Source organism: Saccopteryx leptura, chromosome 1 (assembly GCF_036850995.1).
Source record: "Saccopteryx leptura isolate mSacLep1 chromosome 1, mSacLep1_pri_phased_curated, whole genome shotgun sequence".
Taxonomy (NCBI): domain Eukaryota; kingdom Metazoa; phylum Chordata; class Mammalia; order Chiroptera; family Emballonuridae; genus Saccopteryx; species Saccopteryx leptura.
In genome coordinates this window covers 386,283,330-386,296,200 of record NC_089503.1, presented here as the reverse complement: position 1 = coordinate 386,296,200, position 12,871 = coordinate 386,283,330, and the positions used below count along the sequence as shown (strand labels likewise).

The window sequence follows — 12,871 nt, the reverse complement described above, 5'->3', positions numbered from 1 at the left end:
ACCAGCCCCTTGCAACTGATTTCCTTGAGGATTAAGCTCCAGTGCCCTAAGACATCCTCTGTCTCTATTGAATCAACTGCTCTTTTAGACGCCTAGAATGTTAAGGTCTATATACGTTCTTGGGGAACTGAGAACATAGATTGTCTTCTGTAGAGCTGAGCTAGTTCTGTTGTGTGGCACCCCAGTCTGGAAGGGCTGCCTTTGCAGTGAGCTCTGGGAAGGCAGAGCCTGGTTGTGCATGGCTCTCCAGTACCTAGAACGACATCTGTCACAGAGCCAGCCTTCCAGCAAATCTTAGTGCAGAAGTCCTTGCTGAATGGACGGATGAAGGAATGGTGCAGTTCCTGCCTCTGATACCATTCATCTTCTACTTCCGTTCATTCTTCACTTCACTCATAGTTCGCTTTTTCAGGACAAATCTAGTCATATTATTCTCCTGACTAAAAGAGTCAGTAGGGTCCCCTCTTGCCTGCAGAAAACTCCGGGCTCTTTCCCATGGGCCGACCGCCAGTCTTCACTTCTGCCTCTGCTCTCACCCCCCAAACCCTAGCCCTCCGCCCCCACCCCGCTTCCTCTGCACTTCCCGGTGCTCAGCTGAACACAACAGTGGATTACTGAATGATTTTTCCTTGCTTTTTTTTTTTTTTTGTGTGTGTGTGTGTGGCAGAGATAAGAGAGTCAGAGAGAGGGACAGGTAGAGACAGACACACAGGAAGGGAGAGAACTGAGAAACATCAATTCTTCGTTGCAGCACCTTAGTTGTCCATTGATTGATTTCTCATTTGTGCCTTGACCAGGGGGCTACCGCAAACTGAGTGACCCCTTGCTCGAGCCAGCGACTTTGGGCTCAAGCTGGTGCGCCTTGCTCAAACCAGATGAGCTTGCGCTCAAGCTGGTGACCTTGGGGTCTCTAACCTGGGTCCTCTGCATCCCAGTCCGATGCTCTATCCACTGCGCCACCACCTGGTCAGGCTTCCTTGTTTTTTGCCTGCAACGCTCTTGGTTCAAACTCATCAAGCCAACTTTCTCATCCTCAAGGAACTGCCTAAAAATATTTTTCATTTTGTTAAGATTTTATTTATTGATTTGAGAGAGAGAGAGAGAGAAGGGGAGGGGAGGTGTGGGAAGCATCAACTTGTAGTAGTTGCTTCTGATGTGTGCCTTGACCAGCCAAGCCCTGGGTTTGAGACTGGTGACCCCAAAGTTCCAGGTCAGCACCCTATCTACCGCGCCACCACAGGCCAGGCGCACTAAGTAACGTTTTCATCATCTCTTTAAATGCTTCCCTTCCCCACCGCCCATGAGCATCCCGAGGGCGCAGACCACAGCTGTTACTCCAGAGCCCTGGCGTTTCCTGTCACTTAGTAAACACTGAACGAACGGAGTGAACTGAAGGGCAGAGAGACTGGCCTTGGAAGTAAAGGACCTCTAGTGAAAACCGGAAGCTGACCTGCCTGTATACGGTGCTTTTCTGCCAGTGAGATAGGAGTAGAGTGACTGATTATCCCTGTTTGCCTGGGAATGATCTGGTGTTGGCACTAGGTTTCCTGTGTCCTAAGAAACCCCTCAGTTCCAGTCAAACCACAGTGGTTGGTAACTGTGGCATAGACATCTTCCCTAGGCACTGACTCGATCTCTTCTTGAGAGAGAGATCAAGACAGGAAGTGGAGAGGGAGAGAGAGATGGAGGAGAGAGATGAGGAGCATCAACTCATAGTTGCGTCACTTCAGTTGTTTACTGACCACTTCTCGTATGTGTCTTTTTTTTTTTTTTTTTTAACCAGAGACAGAGAGAGAGTCAGAGAGAGGGATAGATAGGGACAGACAGACAGGAACGGAGAGATGAGAAGCATCAATCATTAGTTTTTCATTGCGCATTGCGACACCTTAGTTGTTCATTGATTGCTTTCTCATATGTGCCTTGACCGTGGGCCTTCAGCAGACTGAGTAACCCCTTGCTCGAGCCAGTGACCTTGGGTCCAAGCTGGTGAGCTTTTGCTCAAACCAGATGAGCCCGCGCTCAAGCTGGCGACCTCGGGGTCTTGAACCTGGGTCCTCGGCATCCCAGTCCGATGCTCTATCCACTGCGCCACAGCCTGGTCAGGCTCGTATGTGTCTTGACTGGGCAGCTCCAGCCAAGGCAGTGGCCTTTTGCTCAAGCCAGTGACCTCAGGATCATGTTGATGGTCCTGCACTCAAGCTGGTGACCTCGGGGTTTCGAGGCCGACGCTGCTGCTGCGCCACCGCCGGTCGGGCCGGAGGCAGCTCTTCTCTCCCGCCGCCCCACCTGCACTTCTGCTTGTGTGGTCCCCAAACTGGCCGTGCCACTTCCTAGTCCTCCCATGCAAGTCAGCCCGCTGACAGCTCATTCTAGTTCTTTATGATTGTATATTTAATGTGAAAGGCATTTTTTTGCATGCCTAATCAGAAACTGTCTAGCTTTCCACATATGCAGAGCTAAAGCCTAAACTCCTCCTTAGCTTAGCATCAAAGCCCGACAAGGCAGTGTTGTCTAATGGTTAAACACATGGCTTCCAGATCAGACTGGATTCTCACCCTGGCTCTGCCTTTTACTGGCTGGTGACCTTAGACAAGCTTTTTTTACCTCTTAATACCTTCCTTCCTTCCTTCTTCTGCAAAATGAGGCTAATAACAGCACCTCTTCTGGGCTGCTATGAGGATTAAGTTGCCTTCTTTTTCTTTTATTTTTTTAGGTAAGAGGAGGGGAGATAACATGACAGACTCCTGCATGCACCCCAATCCACCTGCAACCCTATCAGGGCCGATGCTCGAGTACAGAGCTATTTTTAGTGCTTGAAGCTGAAGTGCATCTACCCACTGAGCTATCCTTAGTGCCAGGGCCATGCTGGAACCAGTCGAGCCACTGGCTGTGGGAAGGGAAGAGTGAGAGAAGGGGGAAGGTGGAGAGAAGCAGATGGTCACTTCTCCTGTGTGCCCTGAGCGGGAATTGAACCTGGGACATCCATACGCCAGGCTAACGCTCTATCCACTGAGCCACCGGCCAGGGCCAAGTTGCCTTCTAAAAGGAGTATCTATTTCTTTTTGCTTTTTTAAGTACTACCCTTAGGGTGACCTGAAGTCCAATGTCCGCCCTGCTTCTCTCTTAGAGGTGCTCCCACTTATGCATTTTCTCCCACTATTCCGTGCTTTTTGGCTGGCACAGGATCTGTGGTACAAGAGATACAAAGTGAATGCTTGTTGCTGGTGATGTTGGGAATTAGGCTGGGGGCCAAAAGGGGAGTTCTTTGGACATTTGTGCTCCAGGGTGTTGTCTTAAGTGTCTCTCTTTTCCCAGCAGAGGTCTCCCTTGTTGGCAGTGAAGGGGAACATAGAGTTGAAGACGCCTCAGGTCAAGGTCCCTTCCCGGCTGCCTCTCCCAGGGAGCAGGTGTAAGAGGGGGCCTGACCAGATGGAGGATGTCTTGGAGCCTGAGAAGGTGAGCAGGGTTTGGAAAGCTGTATGTGCGCGCGTGTGCGGATGAGAGAGGGAGGGAGATAGACCGTGTATGTATACTAATCAGGGAGGGTGACTGTGGACCCCTCCTTGTCTTTCCCTAGAAAAGAACACGAGGCCTGGGCACAGCGACCAGATTTGCCCCGTCCCACCCCAAAGCACCTGTCCTCACCACCGTGTCCCAGGCGCAAGGCCGGACCGCAGGTGGGTTCTGTGGATGGGCAGAGAGCAGTGTTCTGGACTGATTTCTTCTTTTCTTTCAATGTTAGCTTATTTTGAATAGGTGGTAAGTTTCACTTATTTCAAAGGCACAAAAGTTACACTTTTGAAAAGTCTCCCTCCTACCTCTGTCCCGCAGCCACCCAGTTCCCTCCCCAGGGGCCACCGTGTGTCCTTCCAGCAATATTCTGTGGATAGTCAAGCAATACAACGTGTTCTACAACCTTTCTTTGATACAGATGAAGCGTACTTTCCATCTGGTTCTGTCCCCTGTTCTTTCTGCTTCCCTCCGTCCAGCTTGTTTCCTGGCAAGTTCAGTCATGGCTGGTCCCAGGCCAGATGGAGGGGAAGTGGGAAGTTACCCCATTTCTAATCCCCAGTAAAAGCAAGTCCTCTGCCCCGGTGCAGCCGGGGTGCATGCCTCCCTGAGACTGATGGCTCTTTTTCCTCCCGCCTTTCTTGGCAGCTCCCAAAGTCCCCAAGAGGACTGGACCCCGGTGTTCCACAGCTGTCGCCGCAGGTGAGTAGCCCTTTGAGCTGGATTAGAAGGGTTGTGGGTACGTGAGAGGGAGAAGGAGGAGGCACAGGTCGCTGGGCTAGAATTCCTGACATCATCTCCCCAACGCTCTAGTGTTGAAGAATCGGAAGCCAGGCCCTGCTGTTCCTGCCCAGAAGCCTGGCAGTAGGTGACAAACACAAGTGTTGGGTGAGAGGCTGGGATAAGGCAGAGGTGGTGGTGAGTAGGCGGAAGGACCCGTTTGGTCTCCTCCCTGTCAGGTGTGGAGGCCCTTAGCTGCTCGGAGGGAGGTGGGGTGGAGGACGGGGACTTCCCCGACCTCTGCCCTTTCTGTGCCCACTCAGCAGCAGCCGCTTCTCCCAAGCCGGAAGGGAAGAAACCTGGCAAACGCCCCGCCTGGGACTTAAAGGGTCAGCTGTGTGACCTAAAAGCAGAGCTGAAAGGCTGCCGTGAGAGGACTCAGACCTTGGACCAGGAGAACCAGCAGCTCCGGGCCCAGCTCCGGGAGGCTCAGCAGCAGGCCACAGCCCTGGGCGCAGAGCGCAGGACACTGGAGGGGGAGCTGGCCCGAGTACGGGCCCAGGCTGAGCACGGGCAGCAGCAGCTGGGGACCCTGAGTGCACGGGTCCTGGAGCTGGAGGAGCGGCTGGGCACGCAGGAGAGCCTCGTGCAGGCGCTGCAGAAGGAGCAGCTGGGGCTGCAGGAGGAGCGCAGGCAGCTGGCCGCCCGGCTGGAGGAGCAGGAGGTGAGGGCCGCTTTTCCCAGACCCCGCTCCTCCTCCCCCCAGGTGTCTCTCCCCACCCTCCCCCTGTCCCAGCCTTCCTCAGCCCCCACTCCACCCACCCCACCCCACTGTTTCCACTGCTCCCCTGACCTCTGACCTGTGTCTCCTCGCTCCATCACCCTCTCATTCTCTTTCCTGATCCAAAATCCCCATGCATCCAACACACAACATACGGAGTGTGTGTTACAGAACTATGCACCTGAACTCACATCATTTTTTTTTTTTTTTGTATTTTCTGAAGTTGGAAATGGGGAGGCAGTCAGACAGACTCCTGCATGCGCCCGACCGGGATCCACCCAGCACGCCCACCAGGGGGCGATGCTCTGCCACAACCAGAGCCATTCTAGCGCCTGAGGCAGAGGCCACAGAGCCATCCTCAGCGCCCGGGCCAACTTTTCTCCAATGGAGCCTCGGCTGCGGGAGGGGAAGAGAGAGACAGAGAGGAAGGAGAGGGGGAGGGGTGGAGAAGCAGATGGGCGCTTCTCCTGTGTGCCCTGGCCGGGAATCGAACCTGGGACTCCTGCACGCCAGGCCGACGCTCTACCACAGAGCAAACCGGACAGGGCCTGAACCCACATCATTTTATTAACCATTGCCACCCCAACAAGTTCAATTTTAAAAAAGCGTTTGCGCTTGCTCTTTTTCCCTCTTCTTGTGGCCACTCAACCCCTTGGTGAGTGAGTACCAACTCCATTGAATACTTGTGGTCTCAGAAGACTCATTTCGGGATTTTGCACATGCGCTTCCCTCTCTGGAATGTTCTTTCTGTGCTCCGTCCTTCCCTTGTTCGCTCCTGTATGTCTGGGTGTCCGCCTGGACACCATCTTCCTGGGCCCCCTCTGGATAAGCCCATCGCACCCCCTACTCTGATACCATGATTCCGATTTTCTTACCGTATTTCCCCATGTGTAAGACACAGCTCTTTGGGTTTTAAAAACGGTGTGTCTTATACAGTGGTTGTGGGGCTTTTTACCTGCATTTCCCACTTTTTCGCGCTTGTTTTTGTGCTCATTGTTGAAGACAGTGATCTGTCATCAGACACAGAGGAGGACAAGCTAATGGATGGGAGTTTTGACAGTAATGAGGAGGAGTTGTATGAATTTTATGATTAATAAAACTTGAGTTCAATAACTTTAGGTTGGCTGACCAGGCGGTGGCGCAGTGGATAGAGCGTCGGACTGGAATGTGGAGGATCCAGGTTCGAGACCCTGAGGTCACCAGCTTGATCGCGGGCTCATCTGGTTTGAGCAAGGCTCACCAGCTTGAGCCCAAGGTCACTTGCTTGAGTAAGGGGTCACTCGGTCTGCTGTAGCCCCCCGGTCAAGGCACATATGAGAAATCAATGAACAACTAAGGAGCTGCAATGAAGAATTGTGTTTCTCATCTCTCTCCCTTCCTGTCTATCTGTCCCTGTCTATCCCTGCCACCAAAAAAAAAAAATAGTAACTTTAGGTAATACATTGTTTTCAAATTTCGGGTCCCCAAATTAAGGTGCATCTTCTACATGGGCGCGTCGTAAGCATGGAGAAATTTGGTATCTCCTTCTTTGCCAGACTGTGAAGTCCTTGAGGGCAGGGCCGCCCCACCTCTGCCCCCACCCATCACGGCTTGTCCCGATTCTCGGTTGATCTCACCCTCTGTGTCTGTTTTGTTCTGGGCAGAGGAGGCTGCAGGCATCAGAAGCAGCTCTGTCCGGCAGCCAGGCGGAGGTGGCGTCCCTGCGCGAGGCGACAGCCGCCCAGGCGGTCACACTGGCCGAGCGGGGAGAGCAGCTCCATGGGCTGGAGATGGAGCGCCGGCGGCTGCACAACCAGCTCCAGGAGCTCAAAGGCAACATCCGGGTGTTCTGCCGGGTCCGCCCAGTCCTCCCAGGGGAGCCCGCCCCGCCCCCTGGCTTTCTGCTGTTTCCCTCCGGCCCCGCTGGACCCTTGGATCCTCCCACCCACCTCAGCCTCCTTCGGTCTGATGAGCGGCGTGGGACCCTGAGTGGGGCGCCCGCTCCACCCACCCGCCACGACTTCTCCTTCGACCGGGTCTTCCCGCCGGGGAGCGGACAGGACGAAGTGTTTGAGGAGATTGCCATGCTTGTCCAGTCGGCTCTGGATGGCTACCCAGTGTGCATCTTTGCCTATGGCCAGACAGGAAGCGGCAAGACCTTCACAATGGAGGGTGGGCCCGGGGGAGACCCCCAAGTGGAAGGGCTGATCCCGCGGGCCTTGCGGCACCTGTTCTCTGTGGCCCAGGAGCTGAGTAGCCAGGGCTGGACCTACAGCTTTGTGGCAAGCTACGTGGAGATCTACAACGAGACCGTCCGAGACCTCCTGGCCACCAGGGCGCGGAAAGGCCAGGGCGGAGACTGCGAGATCCACCGGGCGGGACCCGGGAGCGAGGAGCTCACCGTCACCAATGCCCGCTATGTTCCTGTCTCCTGTGAGCGAGAGGTGAGTGCCCACGGTGCTGTGATGGACAGGGAGGCGTGGATGGGAGACAGGTGGAGGAGGGGGAGGAGGGGCGGGAGAACAAAGGAGGAAGGGAAGGGGAGGTGTGAGGGGCAGTGTCACTTTCAGCTTGGGGGGGGGGGGCTGTGGGGCAGATCTGCCGCAGCCACTGGCCGTCAGGGCAGAGAGGCCCCTGCTGACGGGCTGTCGTCGGCCCCCTGCCCACTGCTTCTCAGGCCTCACCTGCTACTGCTTACTCACTGCCCGCCAGCCCTTGTCGGCCTCCTGGCCCATTCCTTGTTCCTCTAGTCACACTTGTCCCATGTCAGCGTCCCTGTGCTTGCTCGTTCCTTCACCTGAACGTCCCTCTTCTGGAACGGCTTGCTCCCTCTCTGTTTTGGGACCTGGCTGTGTTGTCTAAAACTGCCCCCACCACCACTCACCCTCGCCTTCACCCACTCCGTATTTTTCTGTTTTTTATTCTGCGCCTTAGTACTCTCAGACACGTTGTGCATTTTACTTGTCTCTTCACTGGCTGGAAGGAAGGCTTCCCTAGGGCAGGTGCTGGCTGTCACTCACGCCGTTCCTGACATTGCCCTGTCTGCCTTTGCCTCCCACTCTTCCCCTCCACAGGTGGAGGCTCTGCTCCAGCTGGCCCGCCAGAACCGGGCTGTGGCCCGCACCGCCCAGAACGAGCGGTCGTCACGCAGCCACAGCGTGTTCCAGCTGCAGATCTCTGGGGAGCACGCTGGACGAGGCCTACAGTGCGGGGCCCCCCTCAACCTTGTGGACCTGGCCGGGAGTGAGCGGCTAGACCCTGGCTTAGCCCTCGGTCCTGGGGAGCGGGAACGTCTTCGGGAGACACAGGCCATTAACAGCAGCCTGTCCACACTGGGGCTGGTCATCATGGCCTTGAGCAACAAGGTGGGCATAGGGCTGGGCAGGTGGGACGTGGAGCTGACCCCGCCGAACCCTGTCTAGTCTGAATCACCTGACCGCATCCACCTTCCAGGAGTCCCACGTGCCGTACCGGAACAGCAAGCTCACCTATCTGCTACAGAACTCTCTGGGTGGGAGCGCAAAGATGTGAGTGAAAGGGACAGGCGCAGGGATCTTATGGGGGCGCTGTACTGTTGGGGTCAGGGGTGGTAAGGGGAAATGGAGACGTGGTCCAGGCTCCACCTGGACATTAATGCTGGGGTTTGGTCCCCTGTTCTTTCCACAGGCTCATGTTTGTGAACATTTCCCCGCTGGAAGAGAACGTCTCTGAGACTCTCAACTCCCTACGCTTTGCCTCCAAGGTGCAGTTACTACCGACCCCAGACCCTGGACCCTTTCTGTCCTTCTGTGACCAGGGGCACATCCAACCCGAAAGGATTTATACTAGCTAAACATCAGCAGCATGGACCCACCTAAATTGATTTTTAACTGTTGGTTTTGGGGGATTTTTAAGTTGTTTTTTTTTTTAAGTGAGAAGAAGAGAAATAGTAAGACTCCTGCATGCACCCTGACCAGGATCCATCCAGTACCCCCTGATGCTTGAATAAACCAAGCTATTTTTAGTGCCTGGGGCTGACGCCCTCCAACCAACCAAGCTATCCTCAGTACCCTGGCCAATGCTCCAACCAATGAACCACTGAGTGTAGGAGGGGAAGAGGGAGAGAATAGGAAGAGGGAGGGGCAGAGCACCAGATGGTTGCTTCTCCTGTGTGCCCTGACTGGAAATTGAACCTGGGATGTCCATATGCCAGGCCAATGCTCTATCCACTTAGCCAACAGGCCGGGGCCATTTTTAAGTTGTTTTTTTTTTTTTCCTGAAGTGAGAAGTGGGAAGGCAGAGAGACAGACTCCCGCATGCGCCTGACCGGGATCCACCTGGCATGCTCACCAAGGGGCATGGCTATGCTGCAGTCGGAGCCATTCTAGTGCCTGAGGCAGAGGCCATGGAGCTGTCCTCAGCCCCCAGGCCACCTTTGCTTCAATGGAGCCTTGGCTGCGGGAGGGGAAGAGAGAGACAGAGAAAGGAGAGGGGCAAGGGTGGAAAAGCAGATGGGCACTTGTCCTCTGTGCCCTGGCCAGGAATCGAACCTAGGACTTCCAAATGCCAGGCCGATGTTCCACCACTGAGCCAACCAGCCAAGCCCATTTTTAAGTTTTTATTATTATTTAAAAAAAAAATTTTTTTTTTGTATTTTTCTGAAGTTGGAAACGGTGAGGCAGTTAGATAGACTCCCGCACACGCCCAACCGGGATCCACCCGGCACGCCCACCAGGGGGCAATGCTCTGCCCATCTGGGGCGTTGCTCTGTTGCAACCAGAGCCATTCTAGCGCCTGAGGCAGAGGCCACAGAGCCATCCTCAGCACCCGGGCCAACCTTGCTCCAATGGAGCCTTGGCTGCGGGAGGGGAAGAGAGAGACAGAGAGGAAGGAGAGGGGGAGGGGTGGAGAAGCAGATGGGCGCTTCTCCTGTGTGCCCTGGCCGGGAATCGAACCTGGGACTCCTGCACGCCAGGCCGACGCTCTAACACTGACCCAACTGGCCAGGGTCCATTTTTAAGTTTTTAAAAATAGGTAGTTAAAGCCCTGGCCTGGTGGCTCAATGGAAAAATTAAAAAATAAAAGGTAAAGGTCAAAACTGCATAGAAAACTACACACCAGCCTATCCACCTTATCCTCCCCACCTGTCACTTTTATCATTTACCATTTGACTTATTCTGTTTCCTTTTCCAAATGCAAAGGAGCAGGCATGTGCTTACTCCCTTCCTCCTTATATAAAAGACATCTATCTCTCTCCCTTTCTCTTCCTCATATATATATGTATTATTCTGGCTTGTGTTATTTAACAAGACAGCCTCAAGATTACTCTTCACTAGCACACAGATCATTCCATTGTTTTTACATCAGCCCAGGACTACACGGTGTGGATGGACCAAAGTTTATCCACCAGTTCCCTCTACTGGTCACTTGGGTAGTTTCCACCCTTTTACAAACAAGGCCATGTTGACAAACCTTGTCATTTTCTACTTGTTTAGTTACTTAACTATCTAGGGAAGGATTCCTTGACATGGGATTGCTGGATCAAAAGAGACTTAAGAGGTTTTTCAGACCATTCCAAGCTAATGTGAGTTCAGACCCCAAACCCCAGGAGGTTTAGCTGTGGCCACGGCCATGCGTTCTCCTGGAGACTTACGGTCCCTTCTCCAGAACTAAGTCAGAAACTTGCTTACTGTCTGCCTCTAAGGGTCATTTTTTTTCACTGGTTATTAATTTTTCTGAGGCTATAGCCCAGCAATGGGTTCTGGCTTTATTTAGGGTCTCTGATCAGGTGTACCCTTCTGCTCCATTTGGACTTTCAGCCTTTGTTGCTGTCTGGAAGTAGCCGCCTGGAGCACCCCGACCTGACCTGCTTTGATTAGGATTTCCCTTGCTTTCTAGTAATTCAGATAAAGTTATATCAATATCATTAACACTAAACAACATGAACTCTTTAATATCCTCTAATACCCAGTTTATATTACATGTCACTTGATTGTCCCAGAAATGTCTTTCATACATTAGGCTTGTTCTGATCAGGATCGAAATCCTGCCTGGTTGGCTTAGTGGATCTACTATCGTCATATAGACGTCCCAGGTTTGATTCCTGGTCAGGGGACACAAGAGAAGTGACCATTTGCTTCTCTTCCCCTTCTCTCCCTCCTCCCCTCCCGTAGCCAGTGGCTCATTAGTTTGAGTGTTGGCCTGGGTGGGTGATAAGGATAGTTCCGTTCGTCCCAATGCCTCAGCCTCAGGTGCTAAAAATAGCTTGTTGATTCCAGCATTGGCCCAAGACAAAGTTGCTGGGTGGATCCCCATCAGGGCACATGCGGGAGTCTCACTATCTCCCCTCCTCTCACTTAAAAAAAAAAAAAAAAGCAAGGGCCATTTATATCATTTAGTTGAAATTATCTCTTAAATATCTTTTAATCTACAGTAACTCCATCCCCTTTGATGGCATTTATTTGTTGAAGAAATAGGGTCATTTGTCCTATAGAATAACTGGATTTTGGATTTTGGTTGGGCTTCCTCTTTCCTCCATAATTTTTGTTGTTAGATTTAAATGAAGTTTAGATTTCTTTTTCTTTTTTAGTAAAGCAAGAGAGACAGAGAGAGTGACAGATAGGGACAGACAGGGAGAGAGATGATAAGCATCAACTCTTCGTTGTTGCACCTTACTTGTTCATTGATTGCTTTCTCATGCGCCTTGACCTGGGGGGGGGGGGGCTCCAGCAGAGCGAGTGACCCCTTGCTCAAGCCAAATGACCTTGGGCTCAAGCTAGTGACCCTGGGCTTCAAGCCAGTGATCTTTGGGCGCAAGCCAGCAACCATGGGGTCATGTCTATGATCCCACGCTCAAGCCAGTGACCCTGCACTTAAGTTGGATGAGCCCGCACTCAAGCATGCAACCTTGGAGTTTCAAACCTGGGTCCTTTGCGTCCCAGTTCAATGTACTATCCACTGTGCCACTGCCTGGTCAGGCAGGTTTAGATTTATTAGCAAGAAAACTTACATGGGGTGGCATGCTTTCTATTGCAGCATGTCAGGAGGCACCTAATACCTAGTTATTTCACTTTTAATGACACAAATATTGATCATTCCATTTGGATGTTGTCAGCCTGATGTATCCATAAAAAAAATCCCCATCAACTTTTTCACCTAGTGATTTTTATCAAGCAGTAATAATACCCATGTCTGATATTTCATTAGGGAGTGTTAAAATGGTAATTTTATAATTTTGTCGTTTCTATAGCTCCATCTTTGTCCAGTGTGTGCTCCTTCGAATTAGCTCCTGTGTCCTTTAGACTAGTCTCCAGGAGTCTTTATTCCAGGGTCATCTTGTCCATTTCCTGCCCTAGATTAGAAATCATTCCTTTGCGGGGAGCCTTGGTCCCTTAATGAGTATCGTTCTATCCAACTTAATCCACATTAGTGATGGGAGGGCTCTGGGCTCTCTAAACTGTGGTCCGAAAGCTTCTTCTGTCTCTGCTTCTGTGCGAGGCCTCCATCCCCTCTCAGGCCTTTTCAGACCTAGCATGCCTAGGGGCATAAGAACCAACCCTAGCTGAGATCAGCGTGCACCTGCCTTCAGAGCCCTTCCTTCGGCAGTCTCTGAGGGCAGCCCTATTAGTGGGGGCTGGGGGCGATATCTGGAAACCAGGCCTCTTGGTTACTCTGAAAACTTTTTAATCCTGTCTGTCTCTACCCCCCTGCCCACAGGTGAACCAGTGTGTTATTGGTACTGCCCAGGCCAACAGGAAATGAAGACAGATCCAGATCATCTAGGGGTGGGAGGGGGCTGGAGATGCTTTATAGGGTGGTGGTGGTGGGGTGCAGTTACCTGGGCCTATCAAAGAAAAGTTTTTTGTGCTTTTTTTTTTTTTAAATAAAGGTTTTGTTAGCAGT

The 12,871-nt window shown here is 52.5% G+C and overlaps 1 protein-coding gene across 2 annotated transcripts in view; it reads left to right on the top strand.

The window, feature by feature from the left end:
* Positions 1–12,871, top strand: part of KIFC1 (kinesin family member C1) — a 15,841-nt gene extending 2,970 nt beyond the window's left edge. Inside the window, exons 2-11 of one of the 2 annotated variants that reach the window (XM_066359651.1) lie at positions 3,319–3,456; positions 3,578–3,677; positions 4,159–4,212; positions 4,324–4,374; positions 4,554–4,954; positions 6,655–7,434; positions 8,065–8,355; positions 8,444–8,517; positions 8,657–8,732; positions 12,686–12,871. In XM_066359651.1, coding sequence (XP_066215748.1) covers positions 3,319–3,456; positions 3,578–3,677; positions 4,159–4,212; positions 4,324–4,374; positions 4,554–4,954; positions 6,655–7,434; positions 8,065–8,355; positions 8,444–8,517; positions 8,657–8,732; positions 12,686–12,730 — 2,010 coding nt within the window. In that variant the 3' untranslated portion in view covers positions 12,731–12,871. Of the gene's footprint in view, positions 1–3,315; positions 3,457–3,577; positions 3,678–4,158; positions 4,213–4,323; positions 4,375–4,553; positions 4,955–6,654; positions 7,435–8,064; positions 8,356–8,443; positions 8,518–8,656; positions 8,733–12,685 lie in introns of both variants that reach the window. The other variant, XM_066359649.1, reaches the window with a different exon arrangement.